Raw genomic sequence first — 22,643 nt, 5'->3', positions numbered from 1 at the left:
AAAAGATGACAGTCAACTAATTGCCCACTGACTCCTGTGAAAGTGCACAGCCTGAAATCCAGATTTCTAAAGTAAAATCAGACAGCCCCTAATGTTGTCAGGAACCATCACAGCTTCATAGTGTAAATGCATCCGTGTGACTTAATAAATAAGGCAGCTCCTGAGGTTTTGTGACCAAACAGTCAGCTTTATTCTGGGTTGTTTAATGCTCAAGACATTGATCCCATTCCTGATTCTCTAGCTGATGACAACGGTTGAAATTATGGCATTTTTAGCCTCTGGGTATAATGTTTAGTTACCTGAGAGATAAACTAAAGAAAAGATAAAAGTGGTGTTATCAGAAAGTCCACAAATGTTGGATGGTTTGCAAGAAGATTTAACTACAGAGTGTTTGCTTTAGTAACAGGTTACAAGAGGAGTGATTAGATTTCTTTCTTTACTTCTTTAAAAGAATGCCGACTATTCATTTCTTGCATTGATTCATAATATTTTAGAATTTATACTGTTAAATATTTAGCAATGTCTTATGCAAAAAAAATCTTTGGGAATTAAATGAATGTGGTGTTTTTGTTTTAAGAAAAATAAAGCAAATGTTGAGGGGGAGGTTATAAGTCAGTGGTAGAGTGCATGCTTAGTAGGCACAAGGTCCTGGGTTCAATCCCCAGTACCTCCACTAAAAAAAAAAAATAATAAAATAACATTAAAAAATAAAACAAATGTAGAACTAACATATACATGGGTAGAGTGGATAATGTCCAGTCATAAACTGTTGCTCACCACCAAGTAACTTAAGAGTTTGTTCTTTACTGTTGTATCACTGACACGAGCCAGGGATCTCTTGTGATAACTTAAAATTTGAAAGAAATCATTCTGAGAGAGTGAGCATTCACATTTGATAGATCTTGAATTTTATGATTGTCAACAGTCTTCTAGTTGTTAATTACATTGAGCTATATACATTTTATTAAATATATTAAAATGTCTTCTTATGGTAGCTTTTCTCACTTGAAGAGCTCAAGGATTTCCATTTGCAACACTCAGCTTTAAGACTAAGCGAAAGACACATCTTTCATCCTTAGAGAAATGAAAATCCACTGTGAGATACCACTGCAACCCATTAACATGGCTATTACCAAAAAATAGGAAATCAGGGTGTGGAGGGTGTGGAGAAATTGGAACCCGTGTGCATTGCTGGTTGGGAGGGTAAAATGGCGCAGTACTATGGAAAACAGTGTGATGGTTCCTCAAAAAGTTAAACATAGAATTTCCATATGCTCCAGCAATTCCACTTCTAGGTATATACCCAAAGGAGCTGAAAGCAGGGATTCCAAAAGGTGTTTGCACACCCATGTTTATAGCAGCCTTGTTCACAATAGCTGAAGGGTGGAAGCAGCCCAGTTGTTCATCAGCAATGAATAGACAAAATGTGGTCTGTACACAGAATGGATTATTCAGCCTTAAAAAGGAAGTGAGCTGTGACATCTGCTGTGACATGGATGGACCTTGAAAACATACTGAGTGAAATGAGCTGGACACAAAGCACAAGTACTGTGTAATTCCACTCACGTGAAGTACCTGGGGTAGTCGTGTCTATAGAGACAGAAAACAGGGCGCTGGGGGCCGGGGCTGGGCAGAGCAGGGCGTGAGTCAGTGTCCAGTGAGCACAGATTTCAGGCGAGGAGGATGAAAAGGTTCGGCAGACGGGTGGTGGTGATGGTTGCACAACACTGTGAATCTACTTAATGCCACCAAATCGTGCACTTAGAATGGCTGAAATGATCATTTTATGTTCTGTATATTTTACCACAATTTAAAAAACGTCCATATACTGTGAAATACACTCTGTTTTGTATCAGCCAGGGTCCAATCAGGAAAACAGAAACCACACCAGTCACTTAAAGGGACATATCTAGTACAGGGAACTGGTTAAGCAGAGTTAGAGAACTGGAGAAGAGAGTACTTAGCCTAACTCAGAGTGGTAACCACTGAGGAGGAACCAAGAGAGGCCACTGGGGTTACTCACAGCTAGAGGCTTGGAAGAGGGTGCCCCACCTCTGAGCGGGGGTGAGGAGGCTCATTTCAGGAGTTCTGGAAAGCCAGAGACTGGGTCAGCTGCTGCTGGGAGAAGGGCACTGACTGGTACAGCAGGTAGATAGAGGGGAGCAATCCCACCCCCCTCCTCCAGCCTCCCTGCCTCCCTCCTCCAGCCTCCCTGCCTCCCTCCTCCACCTCCCTTCTCCAGCCTCCCTGCCTCCTTCCTCCAGCCTCCTAGCCTCCCGCTAATGCTTTTGAACCCCAAGAAGCAGAGTGTAGCCAGATGGATTTGCAGTTACTTTGTAACTTGCACAAATAACTCTTCTCAGTAGGTGGTCATTCATGCCAGGGTGGTGACATCAACGCAGATACACAGCCTTGAGATCCTGGGTCAGAATTTTGTTATATGGTGATGAACCAGACCCTGAAGATGCTTAAATTAAGTTTCTGGATTAACTATGGGATGAAAATGCCAAATTCAGAATCCTCACAGTGAAACCACGGACTGCCTTCTGACACATCGACAGACTAGGTGTCCTGGGGTCTCAGCTGAGAGGCTTGTAGATGACACTGGCAGTGTGACTTTAAGAAGCACAGCAGTAGAGGAAATGTGGGAGCAGTTCTGTTTATTTCTGTATGGGTTGATTTATTGTTGCTTTTGGTCGTGGGGCGTGGCAGAGATGTGGCAAGTGTGGTTGGCTAGTTCTGACAACTAAGGAAGCAGAACGTGACAGCATTAAGAATGAAGGAAGGTTCCTCGTTGAGCCGCCGACAAACTCCTCCTGAGTAAATGTGAGTTTCCTTTCCATCTCTCATATTGGGGTAGTCCACACATGACATCGAGGTCCCGCCGACCTGCAGATGTCAGCAAGGGAAACATTAAACAAGACCTTGATAGAATCTACTTGGAGTTAGCGAAGAATTGCGATTATGCAGGTTTCTAGAAAATAAATTCCGAAGTCAGTAATACTGGTTTTTCTAACTAGGCAAGTAATATGGGCTCGTTGTAGAAAAATCGGCAGGTGTAGATAAGTGTGAGGAGACGAACTTCAAAGCCCTTCACTCTGAGACGACCACCAACAACATCAACATACTTACTTTCAAACCTTCGCGTGCATTTCTGTGTATTTCAGTTAATAATGCAGCCACAGTGCTGTCATTTTACTGCACGCTTCCCGTGGGTGAGGCGTCGTATGAAGCTCTTGCTCTAGACTAGCTCGGGGAACCCGCAGAATCACACTGTGCGTTTGGTTCTGTATCGTCTCTTTTTGACAAATGACACAGCTGAGCCCTAGTTGAAGTACTTCCAGGGTAGGACTCACCGAGCTTCGGGAGCCTGGGCTCTGTCTGCCTCCGCGCACGGCAGCACCCTTCCAGCTGAGGTTTGTAACAAGTGTGTTTGTGTCCCAGCACTTTACTGAACTCTTAGCATGAGCATCTCCCAATAGAACTAAAATCGTCATTCATAATTTTTACAGTTGCATTAATATCCTGCTACACGGCTTACCCATCATGTGCATAGCGGTCCCCATGCCCAACATTGTGGTGGTTTCTCTGTTATGGGTGGTAACTGGTGCTTTCAATGAAAAAGGACTGTGTGCCACTGAAGGAGTGCAGGGTGCACACATCATTTTGCAGGTTCATATTGCAAGTTTCTGGTTAGTGTTGAGTCTCTCTTTAAAGAGAAATGTTGACTGCCTGTTGCATATAGGAATCTGCACATATGTTCATAGAAACAGTGTGTATGTATAGGGATCTATGTGTGATGTATAGGTTATGTAGATTATATACTACGTTGCTATGTATATACTGCATAGAACTGAGCATTATAGAGTTTAGAATTACACCGAATTTAGTAGTTCAGTGTGTATAATATACGCAGCATGTAACCTCTGTGGCACATACGTGAACACACAGCCCAGATACTGTACGTGCACACACTGTGCCTGTGTAGGTGTGTAGGCACCTAGCAGGTGTAGGCTGTAGCTTCAACAGCATTTCTTCCTCATCCATATGGCCTCATCCACAGCAGTTCTGGAGCAGAGACGGCCTCCTTTGGAGGAGAGGAAGTTGCAGCCCAGAGCAGTTCAAAGGCTCGTCCAGAGCCACGCGGCTGTACGTGCTGCCTCTGGGGCTGGATGCAGGGCTTCTGGTCCCTTCCATGCTGTCCACACTGTCTCACCCCATTTGTCCCTGGTCTCCCATCACTGCCTCCCTTTCTGTTCCGACTCTGCAGGGAGACTGGTAGGAGCTCTTACAATTTCCTCCTGACCTGGGAATGTTTGGGTTCTTCCCAAATCCCTGTTCTCTTTGCCTCTCAAGGGGGCCTCTCCCCTGGGGACGGGGCGGAGTAGCAATGCTGCTTTCCAGGTAGATTGGGGGGCTCCCTGACGTGTGTTTTTTGGCCAAGAAGCAGGAAAATGAATCAGTGCTTTGTAGTCTCCTTTAAAAAATGTTTAAACCTGGGCAAAATTTTCACTGGGAGGGGTTAGATTTGTGGGTGAAAATGTATAATGCTCCTTTAGAAGACAAAACATGTTTCATAAAAAGGGCAACGTTTCCTATGGCGCTGACAGTAAAGGCTGCTTTTTGAAGCCGTCTGCTTTCTATACTCTGTGTAGGTTTAATTAGGAAGTAGCACTTTGTTGTGGGAACAGAATCACAGAAGGGCCTTTGTTTTATGCAAACTTTTAGACAAGAGCTGCTTGTTTGCTGGGCTTTATAAAACCTCGTTAATTTGGACATTAATTTGCTGTTATTTTTTTCCCCAAAAAAATTTCTGAAAAATTGGCCTGAGCTGGATTGAGGATTATTGTTGTATCATCCAAATGTAAAGTGTTTGCTAAGCACCTTGACAGGGTAAACAAGAAAAGAACAGACAAATTTTGCATGCTGAAGGCAGAAAATCTTGGAAGAGTTTGAGAACAAGAGTTGCATGTAAATTGGAGCATCTCATTACAAGTGAGACTTGGCTGTTTGTTAAAAGAGGTCCAGCAGAAATTCTTCCTGGAAACCCTGGTAGAAATTACCATTACTGTGTACTTGTGTTTATTCAAAGTGATTTTATTTCGATTTTCTTTTACTTCACACTGGCCTCAACCAACTTCAGATAGTAAGCTTTTTTGAACTTCTTTGGTAAGGCAAACGGATTGGAAGAAATCTTAAGCTCTTCATTATGATTTGGAAGTAAGCCACACGAGGAAATCCTTGTCCTCCAGACGTTTTTATCTTTTTTGTCCTGTTCTCCAGGAAGCTGCTATTCTCAGAGATCTGTCTCTTGTTTTCACATTTTTATTATCTCATCTGGTTTTCTCCTACACAGCTTCTCTCCCAGTTATCTGTTGCTGTGTAAGAAATCACTGCAAAACTTTAGGGCTGAAGACAGCATTCATTTCATACATCCCTCTGGGTTTGTTTCTGTGGGGCAAGATTTCAGGAAGGGGACTTGAGTGTGAGTGGGTGTGTCTCAGGCTGCATCTTTCTGGATATTCTGGTGGTAGCTTCTATTCCCAGAATTCGTGTTTTTTAAAAACAAAATAACATTCTGTTTATTCAATCATTCCATGCAGTGGAGCAGCAGGGGAGGGGGGGTCTGGGCATCTGGGGGAGGGGGTTAGGGTATCTGGAGGAGGAGGTCTGGACACCTGGGAAGTGGGTGCTGGGCAACTGGGGGCTGGCCAAGGCTCTCTCTTCGTGTGGTCTTGGGACTTCTCTGTGTGGACTCTGCATGTGGGCTCGTGGCTTCCTCACACAGCAGCCTTAAGGCAGACGGCCTATAGGGCAGTTCAGGGCACCAGCACAAGTGTTCCAGAAAAAGGCAGAAGTTGCATCCCAGTGTTCTGGCCCCCAGTGTCACACAGCATCTTCCTCTGTGCTCCGTGCACCTCCCAGTCTCTGAAGTTGGCAGAGACTCAGGTGAAGGAAACATGAGGCAACCCCAGCCTGTCTGGGGGGAGAGGGGTGAAGACTTGGAGACCTGTTCTGAGCTCCCACTGCCTCACAATTCTGAAAAGAGCTGTCTCTCTGCACCCCCCGCCCATAGATAGCTTATCTTTTCGGGGCTATACCTTTGTCTTTAGGTGACACAAAGAGCTATGGGCCCAAGAGGGGAAACAGTAGTGCACCTTACTAGTTCAACGTTAAAGGCCAGGGAGCTGAAGAAAATGGAAATAATTGAGGCCATCTGTGGAGCTGCGTTTCCCGACAGGATTTATTTTTAAGCTTTACCCTTTGTGGATCATCTGTGGTGGTTTGCCAAACAGTCAAGCATAACCATTTTTCCAGTTAGTGCAACTTAGTTTACCAAACCTTCCCCCATTTTCCTTTTTCTGTTTTGGACGGCGGAGTGTCGGCCGCGCAGTTTTGGTGTCTCCTGCTCTGCAGGCGTCTTAGACTGGCCTTGGGACGATTATGGGAAATGAGTGAGGGGAGTTTGGCAGGACTCTGTCAAAATATACTTCTCATCTCTCCAACTGTTTTGGCTTGAAAAGAAAGCTTTTTGTATATTTATGGAAAGAAAGGGAGGTCTGTTCTGGAATTATTATTTCTTCCTGTTATAGTAAAGCTAAAAAAAGCTAAGTTTTAATATTTCTGAAGAAATATTTCTTTGAAAAATACGTTTTGGAATCCATGCTAATGTTAGGTTTTTTTTCTTTTTACTTAGCAGTATATTCAAATTGTAACATCTAATATATTAATCTTTAAAAAGAAATCTGTAACTAATAAAAATACAGAGTAACTCATGAAACTCTCTGCTGTACCTCCAAATATCTCCTGTGGTTTTAATGTCTTCAACTGACTTTTTCTCTATACAGAACTTCCTTTATTCTGCTATAGAAGCAGAAAGTTTTTAACATAAGAAAAAAAGTTTTTTAATCCCTTTGATCCTAAGAGCCAGGAATTCTCTTTTGATCCATTCCATCGTATCTTAGAACACTGTGTATATTTAATAATTCATGACGTCTACTGTTACAGAGGGCTGGGGTCTCAGGATTCCTCAAAGAACAGGACAGTGGCTCCATCCAGGGAAGCGATACAACAGATGTATGTATGTATATATATCGGCATTTTCACTGCACCTTTAATTGTTAGGTAAGGCTGCGTCCGGCTTCAGCGGCTTCTGGCCCAGTGGGGGAAACAGGTGAGTAAAGTAGATGGCTTCTGCTGGGCAGCGTCGGGGGGTGGAGGTTGAGCAAGCAGGAAGCACACAGAAGAAGGACAGCTTAGGGCGCCAGAGAAACAACCCAGATGCAGGACCAGCTGGAGGAAAGGAGCTGGGGGTGAGGAAGGATGCCCGGGGGAGAGTGGCACAGGGAAGGCCTGTTGGTGGAGCTAAAATAGCACATCCAGTCAGATCATAAAAGCTTCTTTCACTTTCCTTTTTATTGAGATGCGATTTACACACAGCGAGGTGCGCACACTTTACGGGTAGAGTCGGATGAGCTTTGATAAATACAGACACGTGTGTAAGCCGCATCCTTATCAAGGTGGGGAGGGACATGTCCATCACCTGGGATGTTCCCCCGCGCCTGTCCCGGTCAGTTCTCCACAGGCTCCCCTCCGCCGCTCCCACTGGCCCGAGGAACCACAATCCTCCCGCTGGCCAGAGGAGCCACAATCCTGAAGTTTTTCACTTGGATTAGCTTTGCCTGCTATAGCATGTCGTACAGATGTAATCACACAGCTTGTTCTTTTCGTGTCCATTTTGTGCCTTTTATTTCCGGTTTGTTGTGGTTTGTTCCTTTTGTTTCTGAGCAATATTTCACTTGGTGAATATACAAAACTTTGTGTGTCCATCCTCTTGTTAGTTTGTTTGGGTTATTCTAGTTTCTTTTTTCGGTACCTATTTAATTTAATTTAATTTATTGAGATATAATTGGAAATAGCGTTGTGTGGGTCTGAGGTGTGCAAAGCACTGGTTTGGTCCATTTGCATGTTGCAGGATGGTTACTGCAGTGGCATTACTTAGCGCACTTCTGTCACATCACGTAATTGTCGTTCCTTCTTCCGCACTGGAAACAAGTAACGACCTAGTCTCTTAGCAACGCTGAAGTTCATAACCCAGTATTGTTGATTGTGATCACTACAAATTAAAACCTGCGGGTAATGAGCGGGGGCCACTGCTCTCCAAGCCAGCGTACCTGGGCGTTTGGTGAAGCCTTCTCTGCGGCCAGCTGGAGTGGTTTAAGCACTCTTTTCTTAAATTTTCAGCTTTCTTAGAGTAACTGATAACTACAATAATGTGTATGAAGAGTTCTTTTCTTGTGTGTGTGCTTTTTTTTAAATTTATTTTTCCTTATTGAAATATAGTCAGTTTACAATGTGTCAGTTTCTGATGTATAGCATAGTGATTCAGCCACCCATATACATACACACATTCCTTTCATATTCCTTTCATTTTAGGTTACTACAAGATATTGAATAGAGTTCCCTGTGCTACACAGTAGAAAATTATTGTTTATCTATTTTACATATAGTAGTTAGTATCTGAAAATCTCAAACTCCCAATTTATCCCTTCCCACCCCTTTCCCCCGTGGTAACCATGTTTGTTTTCTATGTCTGTGAGTCTGGTTCTGTTTTGTAAATAAGTTGATTTGTGTCTTAGTGTGTGTGTATGCTTTTTTAAATAGTTTATTTCATAGTGAAGTTTTAGATTTACAGAAAAATTAAGTTCCCATATCCGCCCTCTATAAGAGTTTATAAATCAAATTTGGGTTATTCTTAATAATCTTTTTAAACGTAAAGTCATAAAATGACTGATATAATGTAGTTTTAATAGTTTCCAAGACCTCTTCTCCCCCTTAAGAGGGAACTGTGAGAACTGTCAGTCTTATAATTAAACATTTTATGTCTTTTCTACTATTTTATGTCTATCATCAGAGGATACGTACCTTTATTCTCCATGTGTGAGAAACACAAGAAAGCCCACAAAATAACCATTTCTTAGCTGTCCACGGGGATGGCCACCTGTAGGATCACCTACAGCCTCGTACCAGGCTCCAGGCGAGCAGTGGGGCTGCCCCGAGGTCAGCCGGGATGCAGGAAACCTCCCCAAGCAGGGGAGCCCGCCCTCTGACCTGTGGGTCTTTGGTCACATGACGCAGGGGCCTCCTTTCATCTCCAAACCCTAACAGTTTGGGGCTCCAACTTTGTGTTTTGTGAAGTACCATCACGCCTCACCAGAGCTAAGAATGTGATGGAAATAGGGTCATGGGGAAGACAGAATTCCACACGTCCCCTCTGAGCCACTGGCTTGCCCTCCAGGTGGCTGAGCTGGCTTCTGCAGAGTTGGTCTCTGCCCACGTTCAATTTCAAAGTCTCTGTCGTCCACAGAATGTTGACTCTCTGTACCACTCACTTCTCTCCCACTATTTTCACATCGTTTTTTCCCCTTGTGGTAAAATACATATAACAAAAACTTGACCATTTTAACCACTTTTAGGTGTACAGGTCAGTGGCATTACTTACATTCTCATTGTTGTGCATTCATCTCTAGAACTTTCTCATCCTCCCAGACTGAAACCCTGTGCCCATTAAACATAACTCCCATTCTCCCTCCCTCCCCAGCCCCAGTAACCACAGTTCTCATTTTGGTCTCTGTGAATTTGTGTATTCTAGGTAACTTGTACAAGCGCAATCGTATAGTATTTGCCCTTTTGTATCTGGCTTATTTCCTTTAACATAATGTCCTCCAGTTTTTAAAAAATATTTTCTTTATTTATTTTATTATTTTTTAATGGAGGACTGGGGATTGAAACCAGGACCTCATGCACGCTAAGCACGCACTCTATCCCTGAGCTATACCCTCACCCCTGTCCTCCAGTTTTATCCGTGTGGTAGGATGTGTGGGAATTTCATTCCCTTTTGAAGATGAATAATATTCCATTGCAACTCAGAGTCTGTTTAGCCATTTATCTATGATAGATAGGTATTCAGTTTGTTTCCATCTTTTGGCTATTGTAAATAGTGCTGCAGTAGACATTGGAGTACAAATATCTGTTGGAGTCCCTGCTTTCAATTCTTGTGGGTATCCACCCCGAAGTAGAATTGCTGGATTCTATGGTAATTCTATGTCTCATTTTGTTTAGAGGAACCGCCATATTGTTTTCCATAGTGGTGGCGCCAATTTTCATGCCCACCACATCTTTTTAAATAAACAAAAGCCTTCCTGCGTAAGACCCTTATTTAGATATTCTTTTCTTTAAAAAGCTTTAAATGGAATGATTTGTCAGTTCGATGCCTGACAAATGACAGATTCAGTGAAGGTAGCAGTACCGAAAGAAAGATGAGAATCTTCACATAGGCTGTAGGTCACGGTCCCACGTTCAGAATGAAATCTTGCAAAAGCAAAACAATGCTTTCTAATCTCTCTGGTGCTGAAACTATAAATGATTCGGCTAGATTTAGTGACCAAAGAAACACATTATTATTGCATCCAGGTGCTGTAAATGGGTAACTCACAAGTTAACGTTTAAGGGAGTCAGTCAAGTGCAGATTTGCACGGCTTTTCTAGATGCTGCCGCCAGTTGGGTTTGCAAGGCTTAATGATTAGGGGCCCCTTGTACTTTCCTGGGGTGCGAGGGCACTGTTTTCTCACGATGAGGGATAAGCAGAGGGATGGGAGATGTAAACCCCTATCTGTTGCTGGCTCGGCTGGGGCACAAGAGGGCACCGCGAGGACTGGGAGAGGGAGTGAGAGGAAGCTGAGCTTCCAAATGTTCCAGCGAGAAATTCTCTGCGACTGAGGAGAGAAGAGGGTAGTGTGGGTTTCGGGGCCATGTGGGAGAGGCTTGTCCCATCTTCCTGAGGTGGAGAGGAGGTCTGGCCTGTGTTTATTTCTCACTCACATTGGATCTTTTGGAAAACTCTTTAAGACCTATTGGGTTTTTCCCTATTCAGTCTTGATCTTAACTATCTCAGCACTACCCTCTCTCACAATTTCCCGACACCAGCATCCAATTCCATGATCTTTTCATCCCTGGTGACCTGGCAACTCCCTGGTGTAGGGTCCTCTGATGGTCTGAAAGTTTCCGCATGCTGCAAATACCCATGCCTGTCCAGTCCCTTCCCATCTCTACACTCAAGCCAACCAGCCAGGCCTCCTGCCGCGTCTACACGCTCCGTGCTCTGGCCCCACAGGGTCCTGCCTCTGTCTCTCTGCATCTTTCCTCTCCTTACCTGGAAGTCTCCTGCTCAGTCTCCCCCTCTTTTCAGAGACCCTTCAGGGAAGTCTTCCGTGACCCCCAACCCTTCTCCAGACCAGACTGGCCTCCCCCAGACACCTTGAAAGCCTTCTGTCCTTCTCCCAGGGGACTTGGCCACCTCAGTCTTCCCATTAGAGCATCCAAGCCACACCCACCATGTCCTCCACCTGTATCTGTGGCACCTGCCAGGGTCCTGTTACAAAGATGCTCAAGCAGTGTTTATTGGATGACCCTCAAGTGAAAAAGTGTTAGGAGGAGTCCTGTGCTCTCAGCCCCCTGTGTCCCCGGGGGCCGCTTCTCTGAGAGTAACATCTCTGCTGTCCCTCCGCCTGTCCAGGAGAGCAGCAGCCGTTTTCCTACCTGGGAGACGAGCTGCCCCTGTTCCTCTGGGGCCACGTCTCTGCTTTTCTCTTAAGCAGACTGTTCTCAGGATCTGGACCCACAGGGCAAGGCCGCTGAGCAGGTGTGCACTTGCCCACTCAGCCTGTGACACCGGAGGCAGAGGTGACTGATCTCTGCAGCCACCGTCTAGACCACCCTGTCCAATGTCGCTTTTACTGGAATATTGCTGACCCTTCACTCTCCAGGACAAATTTCTGAGCCTCCTTCCATGGTCACGGGGAGAGGAAAGGAGTGGTATTTACTGCCACCTGTGCTTCAGTGTGGACAAACAGGCACAGGATTTTGGGGACAAGCCCAGCATTATCTCGAAGGCCAAGATGTTCATGGGTGAAGACCGGATGGCTCTGGCCACGTGGTGGTTAGGAGTCGGGGGACAGGAGAGGTGCATTTCTCAGGTCCTGGGATGGCTGGTAACTGCGCTGCGCAGGCAGGGTGATCTCTTCTGGGGGCTCGGCTGTCACAGGGCACCTATGGGCGGGGGAACACTGAAGACCCCCACAAAGGGCATCTGGTGACATGCCTGGCTGTGCGTTTGAGGTCGTTCCAGCTAATCTTCACAAAACTTAGTGAAGTCATCCCTTAGGGAAATTGAACATGGGGCGCAATTCTGGGGGAGATCCGTGGAGCCCTTACACACAGACCCGCCTCTTAACTTCCCGGTTCTGAGTCTTAAGCAGCTCAGCCTGTGCTTGTTGGAATAACGCTCCTAGACACCCTGAGTTGGAAACAGTGGCCCAGGGACAGCTTACCTGTGGGCTCTTCCTGGAATGACATTTCTAGTTGATGGAAAATGGAACTCCTTGGCCCGTGTTTTAAGTGCCCCTTTCCCACCTTCAGGGAGCTGGCCCCGTTCTTCTTCGCTCTCAGGTGGGCTCCTCTCCCCGCCCGCTCTTCCTTGGTGATCGCCTGTCTCTCTTTGGCTTCTCCTCAGTGTCCACTTGAAGACTCCAAGCTTGGTTCCAAAGTGAGCATTCCTTGATTCTCTGAGACATGAATCTTAAGAATTTTAAGGAAAGAAACTTACTCGATCTAAATGTGCTACGACTGGTGGCCAGTCCCTCCTTCCTCAATAAAAAGAAAAAGCAAGAAGAAAAGAAAGGGGGAAAAGGAGACTGGATTCTGATGTGTTTATCCTGCACTTCTAATGACAGCACCAAATTAAAAGAGAAACAAACCTTTTTTATCCCCAGTTCTCTTGTCAGTCATGAAGCTGTTTCCTTTGTCTGTTGATTTTTGCATACTGGTCCTAAAATGAGGAGATAACAGTAAAACAGCCACTAAAATAGAATAGAAATGACATTTTAAGATGCCCATAAGAGATTTACCTAAAATTCGTATCTCATGGGTCCTGTGTGCCAAGTAAACGTCTCTGGTTCTGCCTCGTTTTTGTCGCTGCTTCACGTGGTTATCATTTGATCAGATGCTTCAGTGACCTTCACTCTGTAAAGCCAGAAGTGAGTCATACCTGCACCAGTAATTAGCCTTCTAGTAAATAATTCCTTCTTTATTCTTGAATAATAAGTATTAGCTCAAATGATCATTTTAAATTTTATTTCCTAATCATGTCCTGAGAAATAAAGCTTACAAAGCTTAGCTCGTCACTTTTATAGAGGTAATTGAGCACTGTTATTTATTAAGTCAACATAACTCTTTCTATTTTTTTTAACATAATCTGACTGTTAACCTCAATCACTTTCGCCTGTGAAAAGGTCGTAGTCACCGTGTAAGAGAACACATTCCTCTGTGCGCTGTTTAGTTACGGCCAGGGAGGCAGGTGAGTGCTTCTGTAGAGAGTCCAGCCGGGGAGCCCCGACGTGGTACCTGGGCCCCTGCAGGTCACATGCAGAGGGAGACACTTCCCTGACTGAGCACATGTGGAACTCACTTCTGATATTGGATAAGCAGGCTCTGTGTGTTTTTCTTATCTCTGTGCCTGAGGTGGATTTAACACGTTTAAGTCAAGACTGAGGCCCACGTGAAAAGTCTTGTCTGGATGGTATTTGGTGGACGTGTCCTTTACTTCTGTGGCCCCATCTGTGTGCATTCCAGTGATCGTTAACAAAGGCCTCCTGGTGGAAAACCCTGATGAAAGCGGATTTGAAAGTGGCTGTATCAGCTGCAGGTCTGGCAAGACCTCAGTGACTCCGAATGGACTGAAACCCTGTGTCATCAGTTTGTGTTCAGCCAACCTTATGTGAAGGGAAAAGGCAGCTTAGTCGGCAAAGGGGCAACAGAAGTGTCATGGATTTCCTCTGGGCAAAAGTTTCACATTCTATATGTTAGCAGAGAACCCCTCACATTTTCTGTATTAGGCGTGAAGACCTGCTTGCCGTCGCACAACTGGGGAAGCAGACTTGCTCGTGATAACTTGCTGGGGCCACCAGAGCACATTCCAAAGACCAGTGGCTTAAACACAGAAATGTATTTGTCACAGTTCTGAAAGCTAGGAGTCCAGGATCAAGGCTGGCAGGGTAACTCCTGGGGCCTCTCTCTGTTGGTTTGCAGGTGACCGTCTTGGCACCGCGCCCTCACTGTGTGTGGACATGGGGGCGAGTATAGTGGATGCGCCAGAGTGAGGCCCCTGGTTTCTCCTGGGGACCTGAAACTCAGTGGTTTGTATTTTAACCTCTCTGTACATCAGTTGCCTAAGATGTACAATGGGAACCACAGGAACTTGAAACTCACGGGGTTGTTTGGGATTAAATGAGATGATACGCTTGAAACTCTTAACACGCATGAGGTGGACCTATTGGTTCTTTCCATTTTCAAATGTGAAAGTGGAAAACAGAAGGTAAATTCCATTCGTAAATGACCTTGACTTCCATCCCCGTCAGATGGGCTGCCTGATCGCACTGTCACTTGGCACCTCCACTTTGTAAAGTCTGTTTTAACATCTTCTGCAGTGGTCCATGTGCTCATAGAGTTCTCTTTTTGTGATGAAGCTATTTGCAAAGCAGTTGGACAGTGATGGGGTCCCTCCAGTTAGCTCGGGCATCCATATGAAAACCCAGTGGAAAGCTGTTTAGGATGGATTCCGTCCTGGTGTTCTGGCACAGTGCCAGATCTTTGTGGGGGTGAAAGTAACCGTCCCCACGCTGTGCAAAACCCTGATGTTCTTCAGGACTAGTTCTAGAGGAGACAGTAAGGCTGACTGCCAGGTGTGTGCAAGAAGTGTTTGGCATTTCAGTAGCATTAGACTATAGTAAATCAAACATATATATAAATTGTGGAATATGTGGATTATAAAACTGAGGGAAAGGGTTTTTAAAAAATAAACTCACAAAAAGAAAAAACATGTAATTATGTTCATGGGAGAATTTTCTGGAGATGTTAGGCTAGGGCAAAATAGTCTTTCCATTATTTTAATTTTTACAAGTGGTTTAAATGGATGAAGGTGGTTCTAGACTTTTAAACATTGGACATTTAGTTCCAGATACAAACATTCATAACAGATACACAACTCCTGATTTTCCTCATTATTGAAATCCAAGAACATTATTTTGCTTTTATTGTGCTTTAGAAACAGTGGTTGTGTTCTAGAGGAGAATTGCACATGAACGTGGACAGGTAGAACATCACACATCTCTTGCAGACTAACTTTTACTGGGGTACATTTCTCATAGGTGAACATATTTATTATGAGACAAAACTGTCCTTGCCGGGGAAGAACTGTAGATGAATGCAAAATATTTTGGTTTATGGTGGGTTAACTTTAAGGAGCTCTTGTATCCCTAGAATTGGTGAGGACTACGATGAGGAGACACTTGAAACAAAAAATAAAAAAAAATAATAAAAAGCCCAGAGGCAATACAGTTGGAATTATCCAGTGTGTAGTCTTTTCAAATTGGCATCTTTTACTTAGCTATATGCCTTCAAGTTTCCTCCATGTCTTTTTGTGGCGTGAGAGCTCTTTTTTTTCTTTAAGTCATGGAATAATATTTCACTGTATGGCTGTATCGCACTTCAGTTATCCATTCATTAATGGGAGTTTTCTGTTCACTTAGGGAAATACCAAGGAGTGTGACTGCTGAGCTGTGTGGTAGGAGTATATTTAGTTTTGTAAGAAGCTGCCAAACTGTCTTCCAAAGCGGCCGCCCACTCTGCGTTCCCACCAGCACCGGGTGCAAGCTCCTGTGGCCCCATGTGCTCGCCAGCACTTGGTGGTGTCCGTGTTCTGGGTTTTAACCATTGCAGAGGTGTGTCGTGGGCTGACTTTTTCCCTCATATTCAGATATGTTACCTCCGAATCACTGTATTAGAAACACATTTGACACTGCTGTCTGTGTAATACCACTATTATCATTCAAGATCTGGATGGAGAAGGACATTGGAAACAGGAAGACAAGCACTTACGTTAATATTAAGACTGTTCATAATAACAGTAATAATAATACACATTTATTTGTGAGTATTTTTTGAGTTTATTTTGAAAACAAATGCTACCAGGAAAACATTCAGGAGATACATCTCTGATGAACACTAACAAGCAGTTATCCTCAAAAGCATTAAGAGCCACTGGCCATCATCGAAGAGGCACTTTGGTGTTTGAGCACTTGCTACTGATTCTCGACTGAGACTTTTCAGTGCCTTTGTTCCAGGTCTTTCAAGTTGCTTATGTCATCATCAAAGCTGCTAATGCCCCTCGCCCCGGAAACTGGATTTTGGAGCGATCTCTGGATGGCATGGAGTTCAGCCCCTGGCAGTTTTACGCAGTTAGTGACACGGAGTGTTTGACTCATTACAATATAACTCCAAGACGGGGGCCGCCCACTTACAGGGCCGATGACGAAGTGATCTGCACCTCGTATTACTCCAGGCTGGTGCCACTCGAGCACGGAGAGGTACTGTCCCCCACAGGGAGGTCTGTTTCTTGTTCAGAGCCCCCAGCTCCAGTGGTAACTTGGCGGGGAGCCAGCATGGGACACTCCTGGCACAGGTCACTGAGCTGTCTCATCTGACTCTCCGCCTGCTGTGGTTCAGCTAGCATTGAGGGTGTCTGCGGATGACTCACGTCACCACTGATACATTTTACTTTATTGGTTTCTTCCCTTCAAGGAGATCCCTCAACCTTCACTCTGCTGTGATGTAATAACTCCATCAGATCCCCCTCAAAACGTCTTTCCATGACACCAGGGCAGCCATATTTGTTGAAATGTTAAAGAGAGAGCTAAAATGCCTCTAAGAGACAGTGCTCCTGGTTTTCTCTCTGAAGTTCTCTCCAGCAGTGTGGAGGGATGGAGATGGATTGTGAGGTCTTCCAGCTCAGTGCTCTACATGCCTGGGCCGCACACACATCATCAGTCAGCACGTAATCCAAAGCAACCCATGCCTTGGTAGCATCTGGCTTGATAACATAAACCTGCGGGAACCCTTCAAGGGCTTTTCACAGCAGGTCCTCTGCCGCAAGTCTTGCGTTGTTTCAAGAGCAGAGGAGAATTGGAAGAGCACGAGTCACAAAGCCTCCTGGCACTTTTTCTCACTGTCCCCAGTCTATTCATCACACTTAGAATTTGTTTCAGAGAAGTCATAACCTATTGATACGTGTTAAAATGCCCTCACCGCCCTGGGAGGAGAAGCCCTGCTGAAAGGTTTCTGGCCAACCCTGAGACACTGGGGTGAATAATAACTCCAATAACCCGAACACGGGCTGTGATCATGGTGTTCACAAGTGTCAGTGAACATTAGGCAGATTTCTTCAAGAACTTGGTTGTTTGGTTTGACTTTAGATAGTATCCATAAAGATTATGTCCTGAATTTAAACCATCAAGGCTATTTTTTTGCATGCCTAAAATTATATATATATCTGTCTTTATCTTTAGATTCATACATCACTCATCAATGGCAGACCAAGCTCTGATGATCTTTCACCCAAGTTGTTGGAATTCACTTCCGCACGATACATCCGCCTGCGATTACAGCGCATTCGAACCCTCAATGCCGACCTTATGACCCTGAGCCACCGAGACCCTAAAGACCTGGATCCTATTGTTACAAGACGAGTAAGTCCAGCCGGGCTCCTGACCGTGGTGGAAAGTTTCTGTTGTTTAAGACTTTTCTCCCGAGGTTGGCCTTTTCTCTTACGTTATTGAAGATCATGATACGTGCTCTGCTAAAAACGCCACCTTTAAACTAGGCTCTGAAGTGATGGTTCTGAAGTGACGTCCTCAGGTCCCTCACCGCACCCATCCCATGATGCCGGCATGCAGTGGATGTTGTGGTCATTTCTTCACATTCCAGTCTGGCTCTGTATCTGATCTCTGTTAGCTGCAGGCTTTCCATAGAAATGCCTTCATTAGACTGAAGAAGCTATTTTCGGCTCCTGGCTTGCTGAGTTTTTACTGATGCTGTTGCGTTCTGTAAAATGGGTTTTGTGCATCTAGCAAAATGATCCTATGATTTTTCCCTTTTTTCTGCTAATGTGATTTACATTGATTTTTGTGTGTTAAATTAACTGTACATTTCTGGGATCAATCCTACTTGGCCACGAGTTATTCTCCTATTTATATAAGGCTGTATTCAATTTAGGAATATTTTTTAGGGTTTTCAGTAGCATGGGTTTTGAATATGACTGCCTTGGTTTAAGATGCTGCCAAGTTGAGAAATTCTTGTTAAAATCCTTTGGTTTCTGTTGATGAAGTAATTTGAACATTATTTATTTTAACTGAACACAAATATTTTATTTATATTTACTCGTGCATGAAATATAATTTAAAATGTGTGTCTATATTTTATGTTACCGGTAACAGCTGAGATACTTGTTGGAGTGCCAACATTTTTTCACTGAAATAGAAGAGGTTTTAATGTCTGTTTGTGCCTCTCTTTTCCCCTAGTATTACTATTCAATAAAAGACATTTCTGTTGGAGGAATGTGCATTTGTTATGGCCATGCCAGTAGCTGCCCATGGGATGAAACTACAAAGGTGAGTTTTAATATTTCACAGTTTACTGAAACTTCAAATAGAACCTGTAGCTATAATGTTTACATTTCACCTTGTTATTCCAGGCATGTGCTGAAAGTTAGAAAATCATGCCACAGAAAAGATTTTCAGATAATTTAACTGGTTTCATTTTTTTAGGACAGTTTCATTTTGCTTTGGTTGGAAAAGATGTTTCTAATTAAATCCTTTTCATGAATTTTTTTGGTTAGAATAGATACAACATTGACCATTCTAATCATTTTAAAGTGTTTAAATTTTAAATTCAGTGAATTTTGAAGATCTTCTCTATAATGTAGACAGTCAGGTGACAATCATGTGCAGTTAGACATTATGTTTATATTTTTTAAAAGGACTCCCCTCCCCCGAGTCTCCCTCTCTCTCATTTTTGTGGCGCTGCATCAGGATAAAATAAAGCTGACCTGCTTGAGCACAGTATTGAGTGATTAAGATGGCATCCTCCTTTCTTCTTTTAAACAACTTACATGAAGTTACTTCTCATTTGTTCCCAATCTTTGTGATAGTTTAACTCTTGATAGGATTATTCTCTTATTGATGCTGAAAATATAGAGATGAATATCAAGAAAGTTATTAATAGAAGCTCCTAAACCTTTCAAGTCAGCGTATCTCTTCTGGAAAGCTTCTGTTAGTCTGTATTTTAGCGTTGCTTTATTCCTTTGCATTTCTGTTTGTAACCAGGTCATAATGTGTATTTTTTCCCTTTAAAGATTAAATAAATGCCAGTTTGCTTGTAGATCACCATATATCCTCAATTGTAACCTCTTGCCATGTGTTTGACTGTGATGGGCTCTTTTTAAAGTAAAATTAAGTAAAACATACAGGTACATTTTTGGGTGCAATCCTGTGTTCCTTACTGTCTAGAAGTTTCAGTGTCAGTGTGAACACAACACCTGCGGCGACAGCTGCAGCCGGTGTTGTCCTGGGTACCACCAGCAGCCCTGGAGGCCCGGCACCGTGTCTTCCGGTAACACGTGTGAGGGTGAGTCCCCTGAGAATTACAGAATTTATGGTGACTTCACATTTGTAATTAGTAAATAATTGGTTTTCTATGATATTCAAGAAGTTCCCAAAGCTGCAGACTACCTTAATACAGTTTAAAGGATTGAGATTTAAATTTATCATTATGAATTTGCTATTATGGCTGAATTTCCCCTTCCCATATGTTCACTTATTCTTTATTAATTTGAATTTAAATTTTAAATAGGCAATATATTCACAAGGTGCTAATATCTACAAAATATGAAAAAGTATCTAGTGAGCAGCATTACTTCTGCCGCATCTCCCTCCTTCCCACCTTTTATTATTTCCTGGCACATTATTCCTGTAATGCTTATGCAAGCAAAGGAGTATTAAGACATTCCTCCACCTCACAAGGCCCCTGCATGGAATCTGACATACCGCTCATGTCATTCTGTGCACTGCTTCCATGTGGAACAATGTATCTGAAGGAAGGTCTTTCCCCGTGAGCACTATGGGATGCTGACTTTAAAGACATTTGCACGGAACTCCTTTATACAGATGTAACAGTCAAAACAGATACCTCTCCGTGGATATTTTGGTTGTGACCAGTCTCTTGTTAACACAAGCGATGGTGCGGTGATTCACCTTTGTCACTGACACGTGAGCAAGTCTTTCTGCAAGAGACGATCCCAGAAGATAGGTTGGTGGGTCAAGTGGGCAGGCACACATCTAAGTCGCATATGATTCCCCAGTGCCTCCGTGAGATTGCCCATGTCCTACTGAAATTACTTGTTCTATAATTTTAATTTAATTCGTGGTCCTCAACACTTACTTAGGGAGACAGGGCTTTTCTTCACCTAGGACGTGGTATATACAGTAACTGAGATGTTAAACTCTTCTCCTAGAATGCAACTGCCACAATAAAGCCAAGGACTGTTACTATGATGAAAGTGTGGCACAGCAGAAAAGAAGCTTGGACACTGCCGGGCAGCTCAGAGGGGGAGGGGTGTGCATCGACTGTCTGCAGAACACCATGGGGGTCAACTGTGAGACCTGCACCGACGGCTACTACAGACCGCACAAGGTGGGGGCCCAGCTTCCCGTCACCCCCAGGGGGAAAGAGACGTACTCTGCCGAGTGTCAGGCTCAGCGCTGGGGACTCACTCCCTTTGTGTTCTCATTACGCTGGTAGGGTTCTTCGGATATGGATTTCCTGCCCTGCCTGTCCTGTTTCCTTGCTCGCTCCGTGCTACCTCACTTGAACGGGGGTGGGGGCCCACTGGCCGAGTGATCTCAGACTTCTGTGATGCCGACTGTCCAGGCAGAGTCAGCCCGTAACTGCAGCAGCTGCATCTTGCCCAGAGGAAGTGCTCAGTCCTCAGCTGTCTCGTATGCAGCTGTCACGGGAACCCCGTGGTGGCCAGGTCGTGGGAGATGCTCTTACGTGGCTCCAAGAGACGGCAGAGTGAGGGGGGCCGGCTAGCAGTGATCACGGAAAAGGATGACCCTTGGCCAGTGGTGCTAGCTGCTGCCACCATCAGGAAGACGTTTGGGATTTTCTGGCTTGGCCTCCACCCCCTGGGTGCACAAAATCATTGGGACAGTCACGTGTGGGATAAGAAGCCAATGCCTTGTCATTGATACTATGGTTCGTGTTAATACTAATGTTGCTGTTATTTCGAGTAAGGTGATCCTGGACAACCTCTGCTTTTCAGGTGTCTCCTTATGAGGACCACCCTTGTCACCCCTGTGACTGTGACCCTCGGGGGTCCCTCAGTTCTGTCTGTATTAAGGATGACCATCATTCTGACATACACAGAGGTGAGTACTTGATTCGTTTTTGTCCTTGTAATTGATTTGTGTGTGTGTTTAAGATTTGTACCTAGGGAAACTATTTTGTAGCAATTTGGTGATACGATTCTCTGTTTATTCTTTTGTTCACTAAATATTTATCAGTATTTGACAGGCAGTTTTCTACGACCAGGAACATATGTTTGAATAGGAGATCAAGGTCCCTGCTCATAGGCAGACACTGAAGGAGCAAGTACACGTGTAGTGTAATGCTAGGTGGGGGTCAGTGCCACGGGCATAAGGCAGAATTAGCAGTCGTGACAGGAGGGAGATAGTGGGTGGAGACGGCAGTGTTGGGGTGACGAAATGACATTTGAGAGGTTAATCGAGCATTTGATGAAAGGAGAAATAAGGCTTGGTTTAAAGTCATGTGCGGGACACAGTAAATAGCAGTCACTTGATTCAGCTCAGAAGATACGGGGAAGGCTTAGCGCACATCATCTCACAGAGCAAGCGAATCCTCCAGGTAGCTTTGTAAATGTCAGTGTTCCTTCTGTTTCAAAAACTGGCAGATTGACTGACAAAGACCAGAGTCTCCTGAATAGGTTGCATCTCTTCAGAGCCTTCTGCGACCTCCTCAGATACTCCCTCACTAGCAGTTAAAATGGGTATCAACCAGGCAGGAAGGGTGCACTGATGATGGGGCCCGCTGGCAGCATGGACAGTAAATTACATGACTGAATGATTGTTAACGTGGGAGCTGTGACGAGATGATGATGATGGTGGTGATGGTGGTGATGATGGTGATGATGATAATGGTGATGGTGGTGATAATGGTGATGATGATAATGGTGATGGTGGTGATGGTGGTGATAATGGTGATGGTGGTGATGATAATGGTGATGGTGGTGATGGAGGTGATAATGGTGATGATGATAATGGTGATGGTGGTGATAATGGTGATGATGATAATGGTGATGGTGGTGATAATGGTTGTGATGATAATGGTGATGGTGGTGATGGTGGTGATAATGGTGATGATGATAATGGTGATGGTGGTGATGGTGGTGATAATGGTGATGATGATAATGGTGATGGTGGTGATAATGGTGGTGATGATGATAATGGTGATGCTGGTGATAGTGGTGATGGTGGTGGTGATAATAATGATGACAGTCACCCTTGATTGGGTTCACCTGGAAATGCAGATCATTTTAACTTTCAACCATAGCAGATAAAAATAATTCTGCCCATTTAACGGGCAAGGAAACTGTAACTCAGAACATTTAAGAAACT

The 22,643-nt window shown here is 44.2% G+C and overlaps 1 protein-coding gene across 3 annotated transcripts in view; it reads left to right on the top strand.

Annotated features, from left to right (window-relative positions):
• The window catches only part of LAMA1 (laminin subunit alpha 1), a 145,531-nt gene that overhangs the window by 41,394 nt on the left and 81,494 nt on the right, over positions 1 to 22,643 (top strand). For all 3 annotated transcript variants that reach the window (XM_064481602.1, XM_031439158.2, XM_031439157.2), the window contains exons 4-9: positions 16,239 to 16,481; positions 17,460 to 17,639; positions 18,471 to 18,560; positions 19,458 to 19,575; positions 20,462 to 20,640; positions 21,272 to 21,377. In XM_064481602.1, coding sequence (XP_064337672.1) covers positions 16,239 to 16,481; positions 17,460 to 17,639; positions 18,471 to 18,560; positions 19,458 to 19,575; positions 20,462 to 20,640; positions 21,272 to 21,377 — 916 coding nt within the window. The remainder of the gene's footprint in view (positions 1 to 16,238; positions 16,482 to 17,459; positions 17,640 to 18,470; positions 18,561 to 19,457; positions 19,576 to 20,461; positions 20,641 to 21,271; positions 21,378 to 22,643) is intronic.

This window comes from Camelus dromedarius, chromosome 32 (assembly GCF_036321535.1).
Source record: "Camelus dromedarius isolate mCamDro1 chromosome 32, mCamDro1.pat, whole genome shotgun sequence".
In the NCBI taxonomy this organism is placed as follows: domain Eukaryota; kingdom Metazoa; phylum Chordata; class Mammalia; order Artiodactyla; family Camelidae; genus Camelus; species Camelus dromedarius.
Note: the sequence above shows the minus strand (reverse complement) of the source record. Positions and strands in the feature narration are given on the sequence as shown.